The sequence below is a fragment of the Geotrypetes seraphini genome, chromosome 10 (assembly GCF_902459505.1).
Source record: "Geotrypetes seraphini chromosome 10, aGeoSer1.1, whole genome shotgun sequence".
NCBI lineage: Eukaryota > Metazoa > Chordata > Amphibia > Gymnophiona > Dermophiidae > Geotrypetes > Geotrypetes seraphini.
The window spans coordinates 54,948,479-54,973,058 of NC_047093.1; the positions used below are offsets into that span (position 1 = coordinate 54,948,479).

Genomic DNA, 24,580 nt, shown 5'->3' on the forward strand with positions numbered 1-24,580 from the left:
GCAAATTTTGCGACTCTTCACTACTCTCCACCAACCTCATTTGCATGAGCTTATGTGGGAGAATGACTCATGTTTTTAAAATCTCCACTATAATGGCTGCGATAGCAGCACGTCATTTTTATACGCAGTTTTTTGACAATCTAGCCCTAGGTCTTTGAATAGTCATGTGACAGACCCTTAAATCTCTCTCCTGGGTGCTCCTAAACTGTACCTTTGGGGTTTTCCAACAATGTCATCAGTTCCAGAATACATGCCATATGTTTCCCCTTGGGCATGGCACCAAATTCTGAAAAGGAAGTGCTTAGTGTAAGAAGGTGATTGCCTCACCTTGCCATGCCTCCACTGGTGGGATGGGAGTAGGGCTACCAGATTTTCTGTTTAGAAAATCTGGATCCCCTAGATCTACCCCCAGGCCTGCCCAGTTTCACCTATCCTTGCCTTGCCTCACCCTAGCTCAGGGGTCTCAAAGTCCCTCCTTGAGGGCCGCAATCCAGTCGGGTTTTCAGGATTTCCCCAATGAATATGAGATCTATGTGCATGCACTGCTTTCAATGCATATTCATTGGGGAAATCCTGAAAACCCGACTGGATTGCGGCCCTCAAGGAGGGACTTTGAGATCCCTGCCCTAGCTCTACCCTATGCTACCTGCTCTCGTTGGGCAAGAGAGCCATCCACGCATGCGCGGATATGACGCAATGACGTCACGTTTGACATCCGCGCATGCCCGACGGCAATATGATAGAAGCTTTTCAAAACCCAGACAAAGTGCCGGGTTTTGAAAAGCCATCCGCTCCCCTGGACATGTCCTCAAAAGGATGTTTGCTAACCCTAGATGGGAGCTATAGATGTGATTTTCTCCATAGGTTACTATGTCTGCATGTCCTTTGTTCATATGTCGAACCCTTGCCTGGCAAAAGCTTCAGAAATCTTTTACTTACAATTCCTTATTGGTTTTTCCTTCCTTTTTTCCCTTCCGACTTAAGATTTTATTGTAATTTTTTTCCCTACCGCTTTTTCCTCTTGCTTCTGGTGGTATTTGCTTGTTACTGTTGGTCTGTTTGTTTTGTTTTCTTTTTTTGCTCCTCCCATTTTTATTCTATTGTAAACCGCTTAGATTTTAACGTTGGCTTTATATTGGTGGTATATCAATTAAATTGAACCTGAACGAGTTAATCTGGAACTAGAGATGGTGTCGTAGGAGGGACTGAAATGTTTGTCAGTGGAAGCAGGAGTACGGTGGGCCGCACAGTTAGGATCGTTTGAAGCTGCTCTAATCTCATTATTAAATAATGCACTCTGATTGATTGACCTGAAAAGTGCTGTGTTGGAGGTCAGCTCACTCAGCTTAGAGTTTCTGCTAGATTGATGGTCCTCTGAGGTCAAATTCAGAAAGCAATTCCCTAGCAAAATTGATCTTGGGATGAAGAAACTTTTACAGTGCGGATAGCTGGCCAAGGTTCGCGTTCTCTCAGCTTCTTCATTTTAGTCCTACCTGTAGTTGCAAGGATAAGATGGCTACAAAATCTATAACAAGAGAGCCAGCCCAGTAATTTAATGGCAGTACCGTGTACTGCCAAGTAGAGATCCCAGGTCAGATCGTCTGCTGGGACTGGGAAAGCTGCAGAGATGTTGCTACCATTGAGTGTAACAAAATATATCTGGTAGTGAATGACCAGCCTGTATGTATGTAAATGTCAAAAGTGGCAGGTAATTTGGACCAATCAAAACTAGGGATCTGCTACTCAAGGGGTAAGGAACTCCGGTCCTCGAGAGCCGTATTCCAGTCGGGTTTTCAGGATTTCCCCAATGAATATGCATTGAAAGCAGTGCATGCAAATATTCATTGGGGAAATCCTGAAAACCCGACTGGAATATGGCTCTCGAGGACCGGAGTTCCCTACCCCTGTGCTACTCTCTTCTTCCCCTCCCAGCCTGTCAGCATCTTACCCACTCTCCCCATTCAGACCTTTTCTTTAATCCAGTGGTTCCCAAACCCTGTCCTGGGGGACCTCCAGCCAGTCAGGTTTTCAAGATATCCCTAATGAATATGCATGAGAGAGATTTGCATATAATGGAAGTGACAGGTATGCAAATCTCTCTCATGCATATTCATTAGGGATATCTTGAAAACCCGACTGGCTGAGGGTCCCCTAGGACAGGGTTTGGGAACCACTGCTCTAATCAGTCGGTTCCTCAGCTCATCATCTACACACCACACTCCTTCAAGTTTTTTTTCATTTTCCCCTCATTTCTTTTTCTTTCTCGCTCCTCCTTGTCCTCTTTCCCCCTTCCCCACTCCCTCAGTATTTTTTATTTTTTTCTCCTTTTGCACAGGCATAATTTGATGTTTTATATAGGGACAGGGTGTTTAATAGCTCTCATCCCGCCCCACACCCTAAATATTTTTTAGCCTGTTAAGCTTCTCATTTCCCCGTGACTCAGTCATCTATTTCCCTACACTCTCCAGCAAGCTCCAGTGCACTTTCCCCTAACCTGTTGCTGTTCAATGTAGGTTTATCTCATCCAGCCCGTCACTGCTTCCTTCCCATTTCTCATTCTCTTCTACAGGTGAGAGACTTCCTTTCCTTGGCAGGTTTAACTCATCTTCAGTTTGTGACTCCCTCTTGACTGCAGGCAAAGATCATTCCCTTGCTCTGCTCTCCCTGGCTCCAGGCAAATTCCTGTTATCCTGTTTTGCATTGCAGCACTACCCCTGGTACTCACAGATTCCAGGCCAATGACCGTCCTCTGCCTGTAGAGTCTACATGAGATTATTTGCCAAATGCTCACCCTGAGCTCTGAAAGCGCAGCGAGAATCACAGTTTGAAACCTCAGAGATTACATGTTGAGTGGGGAAACATATTCCAGCAGCCCAGGGCATACAAGCATGCATTCATACTAAGCCACTATATTTGGGTTGCCTGCATGATATTGCTTCAGTGGCCAAGGAACAAGCATCCAGCTCAGAGAGTCAAGTTGAGATCTGGGAGATGGATGCAAAGTTTTACTAAGGGCCAAGAGGGGAATAAGGATTTAGCAATTAAACACCAGGAGTGCCAGGGAGCCAAACCAAAAAACATACTTTTTTAGGCTCAGTGCCTATTTCTATCTCCTGTGGGATACAATGAGGAATAATATTTTTAATTTTTCTGAGGAATTGTAACCATGCTACTCTCCATGCCCTCTCAGTTCAATCCCTGACCACAGCCCCTCTCAATACCAGGACTGCCAAGTGAAAGTAAGTTTTCCAATGAAGATTTCTAGTTCATGGAATTCACTGATTCCGCAACCTTGTTCCCTTTCCCCATCCTTCTAATGAAAAATCATTTATCTGCAAAGTTGGAAGAAAACAGCAGATACCCAAAACGATCCAGCTTGATTAGCAATATAATACATTCCTACCCAATGATTTTTGGGCTCGCTCGGTTGTGGCGAGCAGCTGATAGATTTGAACCATGCCCCCCAAATCTGAAAATGATTTTTTTCTTTGCTTGTTCTTGATTTTTTTTTTTTCTTTCTAGTTTCACCTCTCCTGCCACTTCCATCCCTTCAGGCTGATCTTCTCTCTTCTCAGAACCCTTTTCTTGGCTTATCTCCGCTGTCAGCCCCCTCCTCTTTGAACCCCACACCGTTCCTCCCCCTGTCCTCATCTCTGTTTCTCTTTCTTCAGCCCATCCCTCACCCACTTATCTTTGTATTACAGCCCAGGCCCCTTCCCAGCTTGCATTCACTTCAGCATTCCATATCTCTTCCCTCAGCCCCTCTCAAAGCAATGCTTGTCTAATCTTTCCTTCCTACTACTACTACTACTACTACTACTATTAATTATTTCTATAGCGCTACCAGAAGTACTCAGCGCTGTACAGAGTCACAAAAAAGAAAACAGTCCCTGTTCGAAAGAGCTTACAATCTAAACAAGCAAGACAGACAAACAGGATATCATAGATATGGTTCATAGTCAAAAACGCGCAGGACAATCGAGCACTAACAATACCGAGCAGACAATCGCACGCAGGATATCAGCACGCCAGACTTACACTTTATTTTAAAGTGCTCCGAGGAGCGTTTCAGGGAGGGAACCCCCGCAGTTAAGTTAGTACTGTTTGCGCTGCCGTTAGGTGGGGGTGTTGGGGGGGGAACCCTCCATTATAGAGGGAAGAGGCGTTTTTTCCTTTTTTTAGGGAAAAACATCAAATTTCTCTGTAATGGGGGGGTTCCCCCCCCCCCCAACAGCAGCGGCAACAGTACTAACTTAACTGCGGGGGTTCCTCCCCCACACCCCCACTCGGAGCACTTTAAAATTAAGTTTAAGTCCGGCGCGCTGATGTCCTGCGCGCGATTGTCTTCTTGGTATTGTTGGCGCTCGATTGTCTCACGCGCTTTTGCCCCGTCACCCATGGATATAGTTAAGGGGAATGGTTAATCAGCTGGCTGCGTTGATGGGCAGTGGGGAGTAGGGTAATGAATCCTTCCTCATTCCTTTCCCAGTGCCTTCCTCATAGGATTGCCTGATACTATTTTTTAAAATCCCACCCATTTACCTTGAACCCCCCCCCAAAACCAGCCCAAAATATTTCTTTATATTCCCATAAGTAAATAAGATAAAAATGCCATAATCAGCTATAATTAAAGTCATAACAAACCTTATTCGTCTATAATTGTAAGGAGTAAGGCGCACTGGCAGAGTTGGTGGGCGAGGATGTCCCAGGATTGAAATAGCAGGGGATGCTGCAAGGCAGGAGTAAAATGCACTGACATAGCTTTGTGTGTGTGTGTTGGGGGGGGAGGGGGGATGGTCCCAGTACTGGACCAGGAAGAGGTATAGCAGGGCAAGAATAGGGTGCATTGATACAACTGTGTGTGTGAGGGGTATGTGCTGGAATGAGAGATGATGCTGCAGATCAGGTGTATTTCTTTTCATATACAGTGGTGCCTCACACAACGAACTTAATTAGTTCCAGGAGCAAGTTTGTTATGCGAAAAGTTCGTTATGTGAAACGCGTTAAGCGCAGTGACTAACGACTGCCTGCAGTGCCTGCGCGGAAGGATGCAATACATCGGCAGCGATCGTGGAAGCTCGGGCGACTTCGTTGTGTGAAGCGAAGTTCGTTGTATGAATCATGACATGAAGTTCGTTGTGTGCAGCGTTCGCTGTGCGAGGCGTTCTTTATGCGAGGCACCACTGTACTCTTAAAATTTTCCAAAATTGTTTTAAGGAAAAATAAAGGCGTTTAAGTATTATCATGAAGCAGCTGCAGTCTCACCCTAAAATAGAAAAAGGATTATCTCCCAGGCAAAGCAGATTGTCGAGAATTTAATAAAAAAAATTTCATGCGACCCAAATTACAGTGACAAAAATCAGAAACCAGCCTCCAAAAAACGCAACTCGTAACTGCTCAAAATTTCCCACAACCAACTTTTCAAAGCAGCTTCAATTGGGCAAGAAAACCAAAGACCTGGTAGATAGTGAGAAATATTTCTGTACCTGAATGTAAACCACTTAGGCTATAAGCAGTGTATAAATACTCAAATAAATTATTCCCTCAGCACTCCTCCCCCTCTCCATGATAGACTAAAGGCAGGAAGGTCTCTGACCTACAAGAAGGTCTCTGACCTACAATGCAATTCTTCTCTGTTTCCTGCTATTAGGCATGTCTAATGTGACCATACTTCCCGTTTTGAGATTGCCTATCCCGTTGTCCCCAGACACAGCTTCAGGACGCTGAAATGTCCTGTTTTCAGAGAGAACGTCCCCAAGCTGTGCTTGGGGACAATGGGACAGGTGATCGCGGAGCCTGGGATTTCTCCGATGCAGCTCAGATCTGCACAGATCAGGTGTGTGCAGCCTCTACTGCACAAGCCTCCCCTCCCCACTCCGAAGTCAATTCTGGCATTGGAGAGGAAGTTCCGGGCCAGCCCAGAACTTCCTCTTCGATGTCAGAATTGATGTCGGGAGGGGGGGTTTGGGGGGGGAGGGGGTGAAGGCTTGTGTAGTCGTGGCTGTACGCACCTGTTGCTGCATCGAATTGGAGAAATTGGCATCAGTGGCAGCAGCTTGGGGAGTGGGGGGCAGGGAGAGAGAAAGAAATGTAAAAAGGAAAGGATGCATAGTCAGAAGGAAGTGCAACCAGAGACTCATGAAATCACCAGACAACAAAGGTAGGATAAATTATTTTATTTTCAATTTAGCGATCAAAATGTGTCAGTTTTGAGAATATGTATCTGCTGTCTATATTTTGCACTATATTTAACGGGGTATAGTGAGGATCCGGGGGAGGGTCCTGTCCCATTTTGAGAAAGTTACATTAGGCATGCCAGATACTTTTTTTTATAATCCCGGCCAATTACCTTGAAAAAGCAGGCCAAAAACAGCCCAATGTACAAGGGGGGGGGTGCTGAAAAGTTTTCAGTCCATCAACAAAGCTGGGACATTCTCCATCGAGGGCTATATACTTAGTCCAGTGAGTTTCCACTTTTTTTGTTCCATCAGAAAAGTACTGAATGAAAAAAGTGGAAACTCGCTCGACTAAGTGTATAGCCCTCGATGGAGACTGCCCCAACTTTGTTGGATGGACTGAGAACTTTTCAGCACCCCCTCATATTTCTTCAAATTCCCAAGAGTATATAACAAAAAAATTGCATAATCAGCTGTAATTAAAGTCATAACCTACCTTATTCATCTGCAATGAGCTCAACATCCTGTTCTCAGTGGAGCCACACTCATAATCTTCCTGTTAGTGTTCGCGTGAGATCAAACAGGAAGTGACATCAGAGACATAGTTGTGGCTCTAGTCTAGGGTTGTTGGGTTTTTTTTAGCTGTTGAGGGTTGACAGTGTTAGAGATAGAGCTCAACCTAGAAGAAGGCTAGACTCTGATTATGATTGGTTGTGAGGAAAGGGTGGGCAAGGGCGTCATTGGTGGAATACTGCTAGAGATACCAGACGTCCGGATTTAGCTGGACATGTCCTCTTTTCATTACATCATATCTGCGCATGCTCTGAGGCCCTCCAGACGTGGCCTTGAGCTGGAGGAAAAAGAAGAGGTTGGGAGGCTGGGCTGAGTATAACAGGGTGTGACTTGGGCAGAAAGGGGCAGGGCTAAACAGAGCGTGGCTGGGGGCGGGGGCCATGTGTCTGGGTTTTATCAGCACAAAATCTGGTAACCCTAGATACTGAACACATGGTCTGCAATAAGTGCTGATTTACTGACTGCCGAGCCAACTTGAGAATACTATGCCATGATGCAGCACAAATTACAGCACAAAAATCTAAACCAGCACAAAAAACTGCAACCAGCAGCAACTCAAAATTTCCCACAACCAGCATTCAATGGGTGAAAAAACCACGAACCTGGCAACTATGCTATTAGCCCACTGCTCAGATATTTGTTAACCAGCCAATAAGCTGCAGAGGAGGCAGCACCAATAGCTTAGGAGACACCAGCCTTCAGTCCTGCTCTACCCTGCAGCCTATTGGCTGGTTAAGGAATGTCTGACCAATGGTATCTCTTAAGCTACTGGTCCTGGTTCTTTTGCAGCTTATTGGCTAGCTAAGGAATACCTGACCAATGGACTGTAGAAGGCAAGAACAGTAGTTTCAGAGACACAGCCTTAATTCATGCTTTTCCCTGCAGCTCCACCATAAGAACATAAGCAATGCCTCTGCTGGGGGTCAGACCTGAGGTCCATTGTGTCCAGCAGTCCGCTCACGCAGCGGCCCAACAGGTCCAGGACCTGTGCAGTAATCCTCTATCTATACCCCTCTATCCCCTTTTCCAGCAGGAAATTGTCCCTTTCTTGAACCCCCAGTACCGTACTCTGACCTATTATGCTCACTGGAAGCGCATTCCAGGTGTCCACCACACGTTGGGTAAAGAAGAACTTCCTAGCATTCGTTTTTAATCTGTCCCCTTTCAACTTTTCTGAATGTCCTCTTGTTCTTTTATTATTCGAAAGTTTGAAGAATCTGTCCCTCTCTACTCTCTCTATGCCCTTCATGATCTTGTAAGTCTTTATCATATCCCCTTTAAGTCTCCCCTTTTCCAGAGAAAAGAGACCCAGTTTCTCCAATCTCTCAGTGTATGAAAGATTTTCCATCCCCTTTATCAGACGCGTCGCTCTCCTCTGAACCCTCTCGAGTAATGCCATGTCCTTCTTAAGGTACGGCGACCAATATTGGACGTAGTACTCCAGATGCGGACACACCTTCGCCCGATACAATGGCAAGATAACTTCTTTCATTCTGGTTGTAATACCCTTCTTGATTATGCCTAGCATTCTGTTTGCCTTCTTAGCGGCCGCTGCGCACTGTGCCGTCGGCTTCATTGTCATGTCCACCATTACCCCCAAGTCCCTTTCTTGGTACTCTCATTTAATAACATCCCTCTCATCGTATAGTTGTACCTCGGGTTTCTGTTTCCCACATGTAATATTTTACATTTCTCAATGTTGAACTTCATCTGCCATCTCGTCGCCCATTCCCCTAGTTTGTTGAAGTCCCTTTGCAATTCTTCACTGTCCTTTTTAGTCCGAGCTCCACTAAATAGTTTGGTGTCATCTGCAAATTTTATTATTTCGCACTTCGTTCCTGTTTCTAGATCATTTATGAATATATTAAATAGAAGCGGCCCGAGCACCGAGTCCTATGGGACCCCACTCATGACCCTCTTCCAGTCTGAGTAGTGGCCCTTCACTTCTACTCTCTGTTTCCTACCCACCAAACAGTTTCTGATCCATCTATGTAGAAACATAGAAACATAGAAGATGACGGCAGAAAAGGGCTACAGCCCATCAAGTCTGCCCACTCTGCTTACCCACCCCCTGTCTATGCCCTAATGACCCAATTTCCTTATCTTGACCCTCGTAGGGATCCCACTGGGTATCCCATTTATTCTTAAAGTCTGGCACGCTGTCTGCCTCGATCACCTGCACTGGAAGCTTGTTCCAATGATCAACCACTCTCTCTGTGAAGAAATACTTTCTGGTGTCGCCATGAAATTTTCTGCGCCTGAGTTTGAGCGGGTGCCCTCTTGTGGCCGAGGGTCCCTTGAGAAAGAAAATATCATCTTCCACTTCGACACATCCCGTGAGGTACTTAAATGTTTCGATCATGTCTCCCCTCTCCCTACGTTCCTCAAGAGTATAGAGCTGCAATTTGTTCAGTCTCTCTTCGTACGAGAGACCCTTGAGCCCCGAGATCATCCTGGTGGCCGTCCGTTGAACCGATTCAATTCTGCGCACATCTTTACTGTAATGTGGCCTCCAGAATTGCACACAGTACTCCAGATGAGGTCTCACCATGGCCCTGTACAACGGCATTATGACTTCAGGCTTTCAGCTGACGAAACTTCTATTGATACAACCCAATATCTGCCTTGCCTTAGATGAAGCCTTCTCCACTTGATTGGCAGTTTTCATGTCTGCACTGATGATTACTCCTAAATCTCGTTCTGCTGAAGTCCTAGTTAAAGTTTCTCCGTTCAAGAAGTACGTCCTGCATGGATTTCCGCTTCCGAGGTGCATGACCTTACATTTCTTAGCATTGAAGCCTAGCTGCCAGGTTGAGGACCAACTTTCCAATGTAAGCAGGTCCTGCGCCATATAATTCTGTAAACTGTATTCACTTACTATATTACATAGTTTGGCGTCATCGGCGAATAGTGTTATTTTACCTTGAAGCCCTTGAGTCAGATCCCCTATGAATATGTTGAAAAGGAGTGGACCCAGGACCGAGCCCTGCGGCACTCCACTGGTCACCTCCGATGTTTTAGAGAGGGTACCATTAACCACCACCCTCTGAAGTCTGCCACTCAGCCAATCATTGACCCATGCAGTTAGTGTCTCTCCTAACCCCATCGATTCCATCTTGCTTAGCAATCTGAGGTGTGGGACACTGTCAAAAGCTTTACTGAAGTCCAGGTACACGACGTCCAAAGACTCTCCCAAGTCCAAGTTTCTTGTTACCCAGTCAAAGAAGCTGATGAGATTGGATTGGCAGGACCTACCCTTGGTGAATCCATGCTGACTGGGATCCCGAAGATTCCCTTCATTCAAGATCGTGTCCAATTTGCTTTTAATTAGTGTTTCCATGAGTTTGCACACTATTGATGTGAGACTCACCGGTCTATAATTCGCAGCCTCTGCCCTGCAACCCTTTTTATGCAGAGGAACGACATTAGCTAATTTCCAGTCCAGGGGAACTTTCCCCTTACTTAGGGAGAGATTGAATAGCTCAGCCAATGGTTTCGCCAGGACATCGCTCAATTCTCTGAGCACTCTTGGGTGCAAATTGTCTCCTTTCATCCCATGGTTCTTCAGTTTCCAGAGTAGGCGTTCATGGGGCACCTTGTCAAAGGCTTTTTGGAAATCTAGATATATGATGTCTATGGGGTCTCTTTTGTCCATCCGTTTGTTAATTCCTTCGAAGAAGTGCAATAAGTTCGTTGGGCACGATTTTCCCTTGCAGAAACCATGTTGACTGGTTATCAGAAGTTTGTTTCTTTCAAAATGTTAATCGATGTTTTATTTTATCAGTGCCAATTTCCCCGGAACCGAGGTCAGACTCACCGGAAAGACTCACTGGAAAGATTTCAGCTCTGATGTCTGGGCAATGCTGGAAAGAATATTGGAGGTGCTCTAGCACCCACAGAGCTGGCTCCTATGTGTATGTGCTGATATCTGTGCTTCAATATTCAATGCTAAAGGCTGACACTTTGAAAATATCTACCACAGTACTTAGAGAAAGGAAGAGATAATGGTTACTGTGGATGGTCAGACTGGATGGGCCATTAGGCCTTTATCTGCCATCATGTTTCTATGCTTATGACTGGAGGCCTTGTACCAAGAATCCAAAAGTGGATTCAAATATCTTTGAGAAGACTTTCAATGATTAATTCTCCCCTACAGTAATATGCATGACTAGTCATTAAGCCCGTTACATTAACAGGTGCTAGAATACTGTTCACCCTCTATGTTGCCCCTTCCATTCACTGCCCTCTCTTCTCTTCTCATCCAGTGTCCGCCCCCTCTCTCTCTGTCCCATATGGCCTCTCTCCATCTCCTCTTTCCTTTTCCCTTGGTCTGGCATACCTTCCTCCTTCCCTCCATGCCCTGCCATCTGTTCTTCGCTCCAAGCCACTCTCCCCTGTGCTCACTTTCCTCCTTCAACTACTTCATCGGGCAACAGCAGCATTCACAATTCATTGCTGTTGCTGGCTTCAGGTATTCCTCTCTGGCGGGTCCTGTGTTCATGAAGTAGGCAGGAGAGGCCAGAGAGGAAGGCCTGAAGCCGCAACAGCAGCGAATTGTAAACGCTGCTGCTGCCTGAAGCACCCGAGGCAGACGGTTCTCTCCCCTCCCAGCCCAACCCCCGCTGACTTTGCGACCCTCCCGGCGAGATGACTTTAATAGAAAACCTCCCTCCAGCGTTGGCAGCCGCAGCACGTTAAACAGGCTGGTTCGCGGCTTTCTTCTGCCGTTGAGTCTATCTGTTGCGTCATTGATGACATCATTTGTGACGCGGCAGAGGGACTAAACTGCAGGAGAAAGTCGCGAAGCAGGCTGTTTAACGTGCTGCGACTGCCAACGCTGAAGGGAGGTTTGTGTAGAAGCGATATGTGTCTATGTGTCTTCTATGTGTAGAAGGATATGTCTCTTCCCCTGCAGTATCTTTGCAGCACTTTGCTGCAGCGCATCCTCCCATCCTGAGTCTGTTTCTCCCCTAGCCGCCGCATACGCACTCTGGCCACGGACCTACAGATCACGGATCAGGGATTACATATCACGCAGGTCTGAGTACGCATGCGCGGCTAGTGTTTTATTATATAGGAAGGCACTACACTAGGCTTTTTATTTCTTTTTACCTAGGGTTACCAGATTTTTGCTGGGCAAAAAGAGGACACATGGTCCCGTCCCATTCCACTTAGAGCCCCGTCCCATTCCGCCCACAGCCCTACCCCCACCCATAGCCCTGCCTCGTTCCGTTCCCCAACCCCGGTCCCATACAAACCTCTTCTCTTTGTGCCATGTCTGGAGGGCATCTACCCATGCGTGGATGCAATATGTGACATCACACGCAGTCCCGAGCTCAAAGCTTTTCAAAACTTGGTTAAAGTGCCGGGTTTTGAAAAGCCGTCCAGGCATCTGGACAGACCTCTAAAAAGAGGGCATGTCTGGGTAAATCCAGATGTCTGGTAACCCTATTCTTATCTCTCTACATTTTATCAAGCTTGAATACATTTGGAAACAGTTCGTGATGCCTTTTAACTAGATTTAGGGTCTACAGTTGCCAGATTCCAGGTTCCCCAGTGAAGACTGTCGCTACATGGACTGAGCTTAGTGAGTCTGGGAGGGGATAGAATTTTGATATACCACCTTTCTGTATTACAATCAAAGTGGTTTACATATTATATATACAAGTTCTTTTTCTGTCCCTAGTGGGCTCACAGTCTACATTTCTTTTTTACCTGGGACAATGGAAGGTTAAGTGAACTATCTAGGGATTATAAGGAGCTGCAGTGGGAATGAAACCCACTCCCCCTGGTTCTCAAACCACGGCCCTAACCACTTGGCCAGTGTGCCGCAAACTTTTTAAGCTGCTGGCACGCTAATCTCGGGGCTGAGGCTGGAGGGCACCCGGAAATGCGCGGATATTGATGCGTGCGCTGCGCGGATGTCCTCCAGCTGTGACCCTGAGCCTCCTGTTCCTGCCAGTGTGTGTGGGGGGGGGGGGGAGGGGTGGTGCTGCAGAAGAAGAGGTGAGAAGGAGCAAAGGCGCCGGTGAGGAGGAGAGGCGCAGGTGCTGGCTGACTGACTACAGGATGTGCCTCTTGCCATGAGAGGCATGTCCTGTAAGCGGTCAGCCGGTGCCAGCAGCTCCTCGCATCTTGGGGCATACCTGGATTCCTCCAGGGCACGCTAGTTTGCTGCAGCACATAGTTTGTGATACACTGCATTAGGCTATACTGCCTCTATATGCATAACAGGAAAAATGAATGTGTATAGTGTCAGAGCTAGTCAAGCTGGAAAGAGCAGAGAAAAATCCATTAGCATGGTACATTATTATAGTGCATGACCTGACCCAGCTCTCTATTAAAGTTCATTTATCTGATACATCCTGTATTCTCCTGCACTTTCCTTTCCTACCCAGCTCCCCCATCTTTTCTCTATCTTATTCTGCATTCCCCTCTCCTCCAGCTGAAACTTAACCTGATTTCTTTGCTACAGGTTATCCCTTCAATTTTTGGGGTGAGATCTCCAGTCTGCCTTGGTGTAGGCAGGTCTGATTTGTAGGTTATCCATAATGGATGTTCCTGAGGTATATTGCTAAGAATCTGGTTAATTTTCATGATTTTGTTTTTCGTGCTTGTGATACTTGAGGACCAGGTTCCCCTTCCTTGCTCTGATGCACTCTCTGCCCTGGCCTTCTGCTTGTACATGCTTCCATTTGGAGAGTCATTGTACCATGGCCACTAAATAATTCACCGCATTAGATTCCCTGGGAGCAGAGCACTGCAGGAATAGAATCCAGAGGTTGGTGTAGGAGATCAGAGACGGGCATGCAGGGCCAGGATTAGGGGTGGCAAATGGTGCAGCTGCCCCAAGTGTCATATGGCAAGGTGCACCAGGCAACACTTTCCTTTAACTCCCTCTTTCCATTCCTCAGCTCTCTACCCTCCCCATCCTACCAGGTTGAACAGACCACCAGGGATTACTCACACTTGACCCCTTCCAACTGTGCATCCCTTCAGAATGGCAGCAAGAGACACATTGGATGTGATATCTCTCACTGCCTCAGGGTCAAATCTCATGATGAAATAGCTGCAAGATTTGGTTTAGCAGCCAGCAGAGTAGATCATGTCATCTGACCTCATGCATCCCTCCCCCATCTCATAATTGAAGCAACCTGAAATAATAATAATTAAAAAAAGCAGAGGGAGGGTGATGTATAATACGTGTAAATACGTGAAATCATATTGTTCATTAAACCTGTGCCTCCCGGCAGTGATGAAACTAGCGCCTGTAAAGTTTCAATTAGACCTGTTTATCTGGATAACTTATCTGCTCGATAATGGCACTTTTCCCCCATCTGGAGGTCATATTATTGTAACTCCAATTCCCAAGGATCCTAAGGGATCTGTATCCTTGGTGGCTAATTATAGGCCCATCTCGTCGTTCCCATTCTTCATAAAAATTATGGAAGGTTTAGTAAATAACCAATTGTTGAATTATTTGGAACACTTCTCCATTTTGCATGGATCACAGTCAGTACAGACAGTTTTGGCATCACTGGTGGATAATTTATTTAGTAAGGGTGCTAGTGCCCTGATCTTACAGCTGGACCTAAGCAGTGAGTTTGACCTTGTCGATCATGATAAACTATTGGAATGTCTGGATGTTATAGGCATACATGGCCAGGTTTTGAAATGGTTTGAAGGCTTTCTTAAATTTAAAACTTACCAAGTAAAGCTTAATAATGAGCTTTCAAAAAGCTGGAGTAACCCTTGTGGAGTTCCCTAGGGATCTCCTTTGTCTCCACTGCTTTTTAAGTTTTCAAGTTTCAAGTTTCAAGTTTTATTTACATTTGATGTATCGCTTATAAAAATATCTAAGCGATGTACAATTTAAAAACCAACAGATTGTGGTAATACATATAGTTTATCTAAGTTATACAATAGACAAAACAATTTGGACAAACATGAATAGGTAGGAAGGAAGGGGAAAGTTACAATTGCATTGTTTGTTATAATTTACATAGAATGGAAAATACAATAGGTATAAATGGGATGAGGCAAGAAGAAAATATTAGAAAAGTATAAAAATCTAAAGTAAGTCATATCATAAATCAAATGCATCTTGAAACAAATAAGTTTTTAACAATTTTTTAAAAGAGATAAGATCTTTTTCATTTTTAATAAAATTTGGGAGGGAGTTCCACAGTGAAGGGGCCACCACTGAGAACATATCATTACGTCTAGTGCTGATTATTCTTAATGAAGGGACTGAAAGCTGATTAGACTAAGATGATCTTAGAGATCGAGTAGGGTTGTATGGGACAATCATTATAGATATAAATTGGGGTTCGTTTGAGATTAAAGTTTTATAAACTAAAAATAAAGTTTTGAAAGTAATTCGGTGAGAGATTGGAAGCCAGTGAGATTTGATAAATAAAGGGGTAACATGGTCGTATTTTTTTGCTTTGTGAATTAATTTAATTGCGGTGTTCTGGATTATTTGAAGTCGTCTCCTTTCTTTCTGGGTTATGTTTATTAGGAGAGAATTACAGTAGTCTAATTTTGAGATAATTAGCGAATGAACCAGAATATTGATAGATTTGGGGTCTAAAAAGGTGGAAATTGAACGCAGAAGCCGAAGTCTGAAAAAACAGGATTTAACCGTTTCGCTGATATGGTTATGAAATGAGAGATCCGTGTCAATAATTACTCCGAGAATTTTCATTTGGGAAACGGATTCAAGAGGAGAGTCGTTTAGTACGAATGGAGTTTTTAAAGTTATGTTTCCTTTCCAAGTAAAAAACATTGTTTTTGTTTTTTGAGTGTTCAAGGATAGCTTATTATTGTTTAGCCAGTTTTTTATTAGTTCTAATTTGTCGTTGATGATTTTTATTTCTTCTACATTTTCTGGGTTAAGAGGGTACATGAGTTGGATGTCATCTGCATAAGATTGGCATTTATTTGGCCTCTTTAGGCAATAGATTATCTTATTACAAAATTTAATTATTTAGCTATGCAGACGACATCACTGTTTTAATTCCTATACATACTTCTTTCTCTCAAATCAATCAAACTGTTATGGAGATTCTTCGGACAATTGAATTTTGGATGGCAGAATTCAAATTGAAAATGAATACAGAAAACAACAATTTTTTTTTGCATCACCAAATTTAAATGAAGATGTTACATCTGTTGCTTTAAATGACAAAGTCTACAGCATCCAGCCAACCATAAAGATACTAGGTGTAATTCTAGACCGAACCCTTACCATAAAAAATCAGGTTGACTCGTTGGTTCAAAAGGGTATCTATACTCTATGGAAACTAAGAACTATTAGAGCATATTTTGATATTATCTCCTATCGACTGTTAGTTCAATCATTGGTCTTTAGTCAGCTGGACTATTGTAACATCGTTCATCTTGCTGGTGCTCAAAAATTTTTTCTGAGATTGCGCATAATTCAGAATGCAGCAGTTAGACTGATTTTTGATTCAAAGAAGTATGACCATGCCACCGATTTCTATCGTCGATTGCATTGGCTTCCAGTTGAAGCACGGGTTAAATTTAAGTTTGGCTGTGTTTGTTTTAACGCATTAACAGGTCTAATCCGAGACTATCTTATGGAATCTTTCATTATTACAAATTCCAAACATTCTAGAAAATCTCATTCACTATTTTCGTTTCCTTCTGCAAAGGGATGCAAATATAAGAAATTCCAAGAACGATTGCTGTCCTTTCAGGCAGCCTCATGGATTAGGGATCTGACTCACATATTTACACTTTCATACTCGTATCAACAATTTCGACGTGCTTTAAAGATGCATCTTTTTATAGAATCTTTCGGAAGTTAAACATTGAATGCTCATTCATTTGTATTTGTTAATCTCTGTGAACCGCATAGAACTTAATGGTATTTGCGATATACAAGTGAGTTTTTATGTTATGTTAATTCTAAAAGTCTGGCCCAGGATCAAAAATACCCCAGTTCTTTAGGTAGAATGCAGCCTTGAAGTATGCTCGGCATAATTTAACTCACAATTTCCTCAGCCAAGACATAGAAGAACTGACCCGTAGATCCTCTAAATAATCAAACAGGTGAAAATGAGTTGAAAATGAACTTCCTGAGTCAGTGTGTCATGCTTCCTTTCTGACTAAAATCTCATTTTTTTTCCAGGCTACTTTGAAATTTTAACCATATCTAAATAAATACCTTACCTGTAAACTTTTGTTTATCATGGATTTAGTATTGACTTGACTGTAAGCTCCATAGAGCAGGGATTGCTTCTAATGTGTATTTGTACAGAATGTCTCCTACCTAGGCCAGACTTACATATACAGGTCATGGAGGCATACTCCGGAGGACCATTCCTTCCTCTTCTGGCTCCCTTTAGCTTATCTCTGCTCTGGGGTTTTCTCTTCACTGGCCAATAGCACTTTAGAGAACTTAGTAGCAACAATAACTACCATCTCTGCCCTCCTCAGTCAGTAGTCCCCATTTTTGGGGGAGCCAGCAGGCAATAAAAAAATTTGAGATGGCCAAGTTCTTTTTATGTTATTCAGATAGCCAAACACAGCTGCCATTATTGCTGATGTAGGTCAAGAAAACTCGTTATTTCCTCTGATACTATGAACCCAATTCAGTAAAGGGCACTAAAACCAAAATCTGGATGCTAAGCACCAATTCTGTAACAGGCAATATTGCGTGTAAATATCATTATAGCGTACTAACATAAATCTGCATTTTGGCGGCAGATTCTAGGTGCAAGCACTTATGCCATGTCAAGGACTGGTGTAACTGTTCGTGCTCAAATATTGGCAATTTTCCACAGAACTGACAGTATTTGAAACTTAGTGCCTACGGTAATTACTTAGCATGCCCCTTACCTATCCATGTATTTCCCATATCCACAACCACCTTGGGATTGCGTACCATTAATATTTGGCACTAAGGCCTTGAGTCTAAAAAATTTCTGCTGACTAGTACAGCGCTAAGTGCGATTCTATAAAAGTTATGTACACTGTATATGAGGGGCGGCTGAAAAGTTCTCATCCCAGTCTCTATTGAGGGCTATACACTTTAGTCCAACGATTTTCCACTTTGTTTGTTCCGTATTTTTCCGATGGAACGAAAAAAAATGGAAAAATCACTAGACTAAGCACATAGCCCTCCAACTTCCCCAACTTTGTAGGTTGGGCTGAGAACTTTTCAGCGGCCCCTTGTAGTGTTGTGCTTACCACCATCTAGGTGGCCTTAGGTGTTGCTAAGCATCCTAACTTTTAGGCACGCTGTACTTATGCCAGGGTTTTCTTGGCCTAAATGTATGCGCCTAAGTTAGGTGCACAATGGCGCCAAACTGAAAAACACGCCTCTATCCATGCCCACTTTTAACTATGCACTTTGGACTGGGATCCTACTTATAGAATTGCTCCTAACTTTCAATTAAGTCCAATTAATGGCAATTATGAGGTGTTAAGTACCAATTATTGTCACTGATTAAACCTATTAATACTTAAGATAAGCGCCTACATCAACAAGGCTCGCTGATGAAGGCGCCTAACTTTAGGTGGACTTTATAGAATATGGGGGGTAAGTTTATAGAATAAGGCTTGGATTCTATAACCGGTGCCGATTTTGTAGGTGACAGTAGGTGCCTAAGCTCAGTAAAAAATGCCATTTAAACAATTTTTTTAACCGAGTTTCAAGACACCTAAAAATCGGCACCAGAATCATGCATCCATAGGTACTTTAAGCCTCCAAACCCCACTGTAGGCATGGCTAACACCAGAAATGGCCTAACGCACCTGTGAAGGCATGATTCACATCAAAGGTAGGTGCCTGAAATGTAGGCCTGGAAACCCCTGGCCTACATTTCCGGCCTACATTTCCTGGAAACCCCTGGCCTACATTTCCTGGAAATCCCTGGCCTACCTTTACTGGAGGCACAATTCTGTACTCGGCGCTGCCATGTGATTGACACACGATCGGCAGCCGTTTTTAAGGCGGCCTCCAACAACGGCGTTTTTAAGGCGGCCTCCAACAGAATCCGGGTCCAAGTGTGTAAAGCAATTACACGTGTAAGTACAAATTAGTGCCAATTAATGCTTGTTGACACCAATTATTAATACTTAATGCCAAATAGCGCCAATTAGCTAATTTAGTTACACATGTAAATCAGGGGCTTAGCCTGAAGTCCAGTTATAGGGGGCTCAGGGGTGGACTGGGGTGAGCCAAGCATTTCTTCTCAGCTCTTCTCTCCCCCCCCCCCCCCAACTGATAACTTTTCTGGTAGAGATGCCAAAGCTTCACCAGCTGAAGAGATTCCCTTGCCAAGTCCACACCCATGCTTTCTCAGTAGTAAGGAAGCTGACGGGGTGATCATCTGCAGATGTTAGCACTTCCACACATGCTCGAACTAAGCTCTGATCCAAGTATGTGTAGAAGTGTCGGCATTTGTGGCTGAAATACCCTGCCGGCTTCCTTACCACTAAGACAACACAAGTGGGGGCTCAGCTAGGGAACCTCTTTGGCTGACGGGGCATAGACATCCCCAATAGCCATTTATCTGGTTTTGCAATTTTGGAGGAGGTCTAACTCCTAAGTTTGGGGGGGGGCTCCAGATACCTAAGGCCCCCTCCCCATGGCTATGCTATATAAATGACCTCTGAGCACCCAGATTTTGGGGGTATACATCTGGTCATAGAAGTTGCACTATGCTGCATTCTGGGTTATATGCCTAGAATTAGGGTTACAAGATGTCTGGGGAAACCTGGACATGTCCTCTTTTTAGAGGACTTTCTGGGTGCCCGGACGGACTTTCCAAAACCCGGTAGTTTGTCTGGGTTTTGGAAAGCTCTGACCTCCCAGCCACATCTAGAGGGCCTGTGAGCATGTGCAGATGACATCACACACATCTGAGCATGCTTGGAGACCCTCCAGACGTGGCCCAGAGGTCAGAAAACAAAGACGAAGCTTTGCAGGGGCAGGGTTAGAGGTAGAATAGGGTGGGGCTGGAGGCAGAAAGGGGCGTGGCAGAACGGGTCGGGGCTATGTGCCTGGGTTTCTACGGACAAAAATCCGGTAACCCCTACCCAGGATCGCAACATCAAGTGGTAGAGAAAGAAAATCAGTCATAGCAGACATTGGTTGCAGATGGTGACCATCACTTTAGGAGTTTCACTTTGGAAGGGAAGTGTGGAATATTTTAATAATGTCCTTTTGGCAATACATATTAGAAAACGCTGTCTGGATCAAGAGTTCTGACTGCTGAAATGGAAAAAAAAAAGATTAAAATAGAATAAAACTTCCCAGGAAGGAGGAGGAGGCAGCTCTTGTTTACACACAGTATCAGTGCACAGAGAAACAGGTTTACAATTTGCATACAGCAATGGAACATGGGGGAGTCATGTTTGCACACGGTATCATGGTGAAACATGTTTATTTATGATAATAAAGCACACAAATTTCATAATCCTTTCAGTTACTGCTGTCTCCTGCACATAGCAATCTCAATTCATGCATGATGATGGTGATGGTGATGTCTCTGTCACTGTACATGTTTAATGCATGAACTGTGGAACAAGTGAAGCAGACATATTGTTCTAGTGAGCCAAATGTGTATAATGCCTCTAGAAATATGAACAATAACATTTCGGTCTTGCTAGAAAATGTACATTAGATAGCAAATTAATTTTCAGCTTTCAAAAAACGCTGGAAGCAGTCAGATTCCTTGAAAGACCTTGGGCTGTGTAATAATTATAAATCCAGGTCTGATTCTCTCTGGGATTAGTTACAGCTGCAGTTCCGAGTCTGTTGGGTCTTGGCGTGGTTCTGGTGTTCTTGGATTTCGATGCTGACGCCCTTCTCCCTTCTCGGTGCTTCCGCAGGTGTAAGTGCAATCTCCATGCCAACGCGTGCACTTTCAGAGAAGGAAGCCTGCAGTGCGAATGTGAGCATAACACTACTGGCCAGGACTGCGGCAAGTGCAAGAAGAACTTCCGGACCAAGTCGTGGCGAGCTGGCTCATATATACCAAGCCCTCACGGATCACCCAATGCATGTATGTGTCCATGATGAAAACGTGCCACTCTACATGTTTACACCTCACAAATTAGGGCAGGGCCATGCTATATAGAGATATACATGCAGAGCTCTTATGGATTTCTCAATGCATGTACATTTCCAGGCCAGACACACGTATGGGTAATGTGTTAGTTAGGGGTGTTTATACTAAGGTGCGCTAGCCAATTTAACACGCGCTAAATGCTAACGTGTCCATTATATTCAATGGATGCGTTAGCATTTAGCGTTAGCGTGCCTTAGTAAAAGAAGAGGGTTAGTTAGGTAGGTGCCATTGACTCATGCTCGAGTCCTAGTGACTTGATGAATTACAGATCTGAAAATAAATTAGTTTGTGCTAGTCTGATAAGGTCCTCCAGCATCATCTCCATGGTTGTTTTCAACATGTCCAGCCATCTGATTGCAGGTCATAAGAACAGAAGAATAGCCTTACTGGGGCATACCAATGGTTTATCAAGCCTAGTAGCCCATTCTCATGGTGGCCAATCCAGGTCACTAGTACCTGGCCAAAACCCAAGGTGTAGCAATATTCCATGCTACCAATACAGGGCAAACAGTGGCTTCCCCATGTCTTTCTCAATAACAGACTATGGACTTTTCCTCCAGGAACTTGTCCAAACCTTTCTTAGAACCAGATCCGCGATCCGCTCTTACCACCCTCTTTGTCTGGTTCCTTTTATCTTCCCAAACTGTGTACAATTGCATATCTCCTCAGTACATCGTATGTGTCCCAGTCAAACAAATAAACCTGATCTGTGTTGTTTACACCCACTGTATCTTAGTCTGTTGGGGAAGCTGCTACAGGTGACTGGATGGAATGTTAGGGCAGCCCTGGAGTTCTACCAGACCTTTGACTTTCTCTGACCAGGGTGCTCTGTCATCGTTTCTTTCTCTCTTCTCTCTAGCTGTAGATTGATACCATCCCTTCTCTCTAGTCATGGAGTTCTATCATCTATCATCTCTCCTGACTTTTCCTTTTCTCTCCAGCCATGGAATTTGTTATAATGTTCACAAGACAGTGCACAGAATTTCCACAGACACAGAAAACCCAATGTATAAAAGTAAAGCACAGATCCTTTAATGGCCTGGATCAAACAAATACATACACAGAGTCTGTTCTCTTCACAGGTCTGGAAATATGGGAATAAGCATAACTCATTTTGTGATTTGGTTCCAGCCATCAAAATGTACTGGCTCTGGCTAGGCCACAAAATCACAGAATGCACAGGCATATTAGCTTGGAGTTCAGTACTAAACAAACAAGGAAAGACCTGGCCCCTGCCAGGTCACATAGGCCAAGAATTGCCCAGTGGGGAAATGAGAATGTCTCTTAATTGGGACATATGCACGAGCAGGACATGGAGGCATACTCTGGAGGATTGTTCCTGCTTTGGGCCCCTCTAGCTTGTTTCTGCCCTGGAGATCTCTCTCCACACTCTAAAGCTAGGCCTGTTAATGTGGCCCTGTGAAGGAATGTGTTTCAGAGGGATTGGAGTTTCCTATACCCTCCATGTCAGAACTTTATTATCGCTTCTCTCTCTTCTCAATAGCCATAGACTTTTACCATCTATCATCTCTTCTGATGTCTTTAAAATCCTTTATCTCTTCTTTATAGCTCTGGCGTTCTACCATCTAACATCTCTTTTGACTTCTCTCTAACTATGGAGTTCTACCATTTATCATCTCTTATGACTCTTTCTCTTCCTTCTAGCTGTGGAGCTTTACTATCTCTTTTCTCTCTCTCTTTAGTCTCTATCTATGGAGTTCTACAATTCCTTTTGACTGTCTTTCTCTTCTTTTTTCCCCAGGTGCAGCTGTTGGATCAGCCTTTGGCAGTAAGTAAAGACCATTGCTTACCTTTTTTATCTTAACTTTCCTAATATCAATAATCAAAGGTTAGGAAGACACAATATCAAACTGTACAGCACAAAAATTCCAATGTATCTACCAATGTCAATCGAGCGACAAGACTTGTTTAACAATTAGGCCTCAAAATCCCAAAGGATAAACATCCAGAAAGAGCATAAGCTCCTCTTTAGGGTGGCCTAATTGTTAAACAAGTCTTGTTGCATGATTGATCACTGGGTAAAAATATTGGTAGACACATTGGAATTTTTGTGTTCTACGGCTTAACTTTCCTGTGACATAACTGTTGCTGCCCTATCTTGCCAAGAAAGAGCCAACATTGTCACTTTTCTATCTATAACTAATTGAAGTCCAGCCCAGAGTCAGAAATGGTTTTCCTCAATAGCAAAACTCCTCTATGGTCAAGTCAACAATTCAGGGTTCTCTTCTGTTTGTAAAGGATGGTGATTTTGTGTCTCAGATGTCCTACTGAAGCAGCTCTGGGTACATGCTCCAAATTGACCCCAGCTAAGTTTCAGTCACATCCTTTATCCATAGGGTAAAACCAGCTTCAAATATTAAGTGGTGCGTTTTGTCCTAATGAAACAGTATACGGATACTGAATCTTAGAGTCAAAAAGGGACAGGAAACTCAGTTCTGCTTGTAATCTCCAATAGAGTTACAGATGACGCCAAGTCATCAAAGACACTTTTACTCTCAGAAAGGTTTTGAAACTTAGGCCCTCCTTTACTGAGCTGCAGTAAAGGTTTCTACCACTAAAGGCGCTGACGCTACCCTGACAGTCATAGGAATTCTATGAGCGTCGGAGCATTTAGCACTCTGGGTCATGGTAGAAACCTCTACCGCGGCTTAGTAAAAGGGAGGGTTAGAGAACAGAGATAGATCTGTAATCCTTCATTTTGTAAAGGGACGGTTATCATTAAATAGGTAATATGTAGAAATAAAACAAAAACCTAAAGAAAAATAATAATAGCTTTTAGCCAAATAAAAAAGTTATTTTTTTTATTCCAGTCAGGGTTTCAGGATTCCCCCCAATGAATATGCATTGAAAGCAGTGCATGCAAATAGAACTCATGCATATTCATTGGGGAAATCCTGAAAACCCGACTGGAATACGGCTCTCGAGGACCGGAGTTCCCTACCCCTGCTTTAGGTTTTTGTTTTATTTTACATATTACCTTGAAGAGTGGACTCATCATTAAATAGGAAACTATGACTTAAAAGCCAGAACTCACAGCTTTATCTACGAGTTAGTATAGTTCAGTTGTTCCCAAACCCTGTCCTGGGGGACCCCCAGCCAGTCGGGTTTTCAAGATATCCCTAATGAATATGCATGAGAGAGATTTGCATACCTGTCACTTCCATTATATGCAAATCTCTCTCATGCATATTCATTAGGGATATCTTGAAAACCCGACTGGCTGGGGGTCCCCCAGGACAGGGTTTGGGAACCACTGGTATAGTTGAAGGCTGGATGATGTTCTTCACCTAGATCAGGGGTAGGCAACTCCGGTCCTCGGGGGCCGGAATCCAATTGGGTTTTCAGGATTTCTCCAATGAATATGCAAATAGATCTCATACATATTCATTGGGGAAATCCTGAAACCCAACTGGATTCTGGCCCTTGAGGACCGGAGTTGCCCACCCCTGACCTAGATCTATCTCTCCCCAGCTGGAGAAAAGAAAGGTTGCAAGGTAAGTATCCATCCTTGTGGCTCCTTTCTTTCTGTAGTCAATTTTCTAGCCCGTCCTCCCAGAAGAGCCCAAAACGGGTTCCAATTTTGCATACATAGTGAAAGGATAGCAACAAAGTTACAAATTCACACACAGCAGATATGCGGAACAACCGATAGAAAGGAAGAACTGCAACGGTGAGATGATTCCTAGGTGCTGCGTGTAAGGCTGA

The 24,580-nt window shown here is 44.0% G+C and overlaps 1 protein-coding gene across 2 annotated transcripts in view; it reads left to right on the forward strand.

Annotated features, from left to right (window-relative positions):
• NTNG2 (netrin G2) overlaps positions 1 to 24,580 on the forward strand; it is a 111,970-nt gene that overhangs the window by 43,104 nt on the left and 44,286 nt on the right. For both annotated transcript variants that reach the window (XM_033959903.1, XM_033959904.1), the window contains exons 4-5: positions 20,616 to 20,788; positions 22,617 to 22,643. In XM_033959903.1, the coding sequence (XP_033815794.1) occupies positions 20,616 to 20,788; positions 22,617 to 22,643 (200 nt within the window). The remainder of the gene's footprint in view (positions 1 to 20,615; positions 20,789 to 22,616; positions 22,644 to 24,580) is intronic.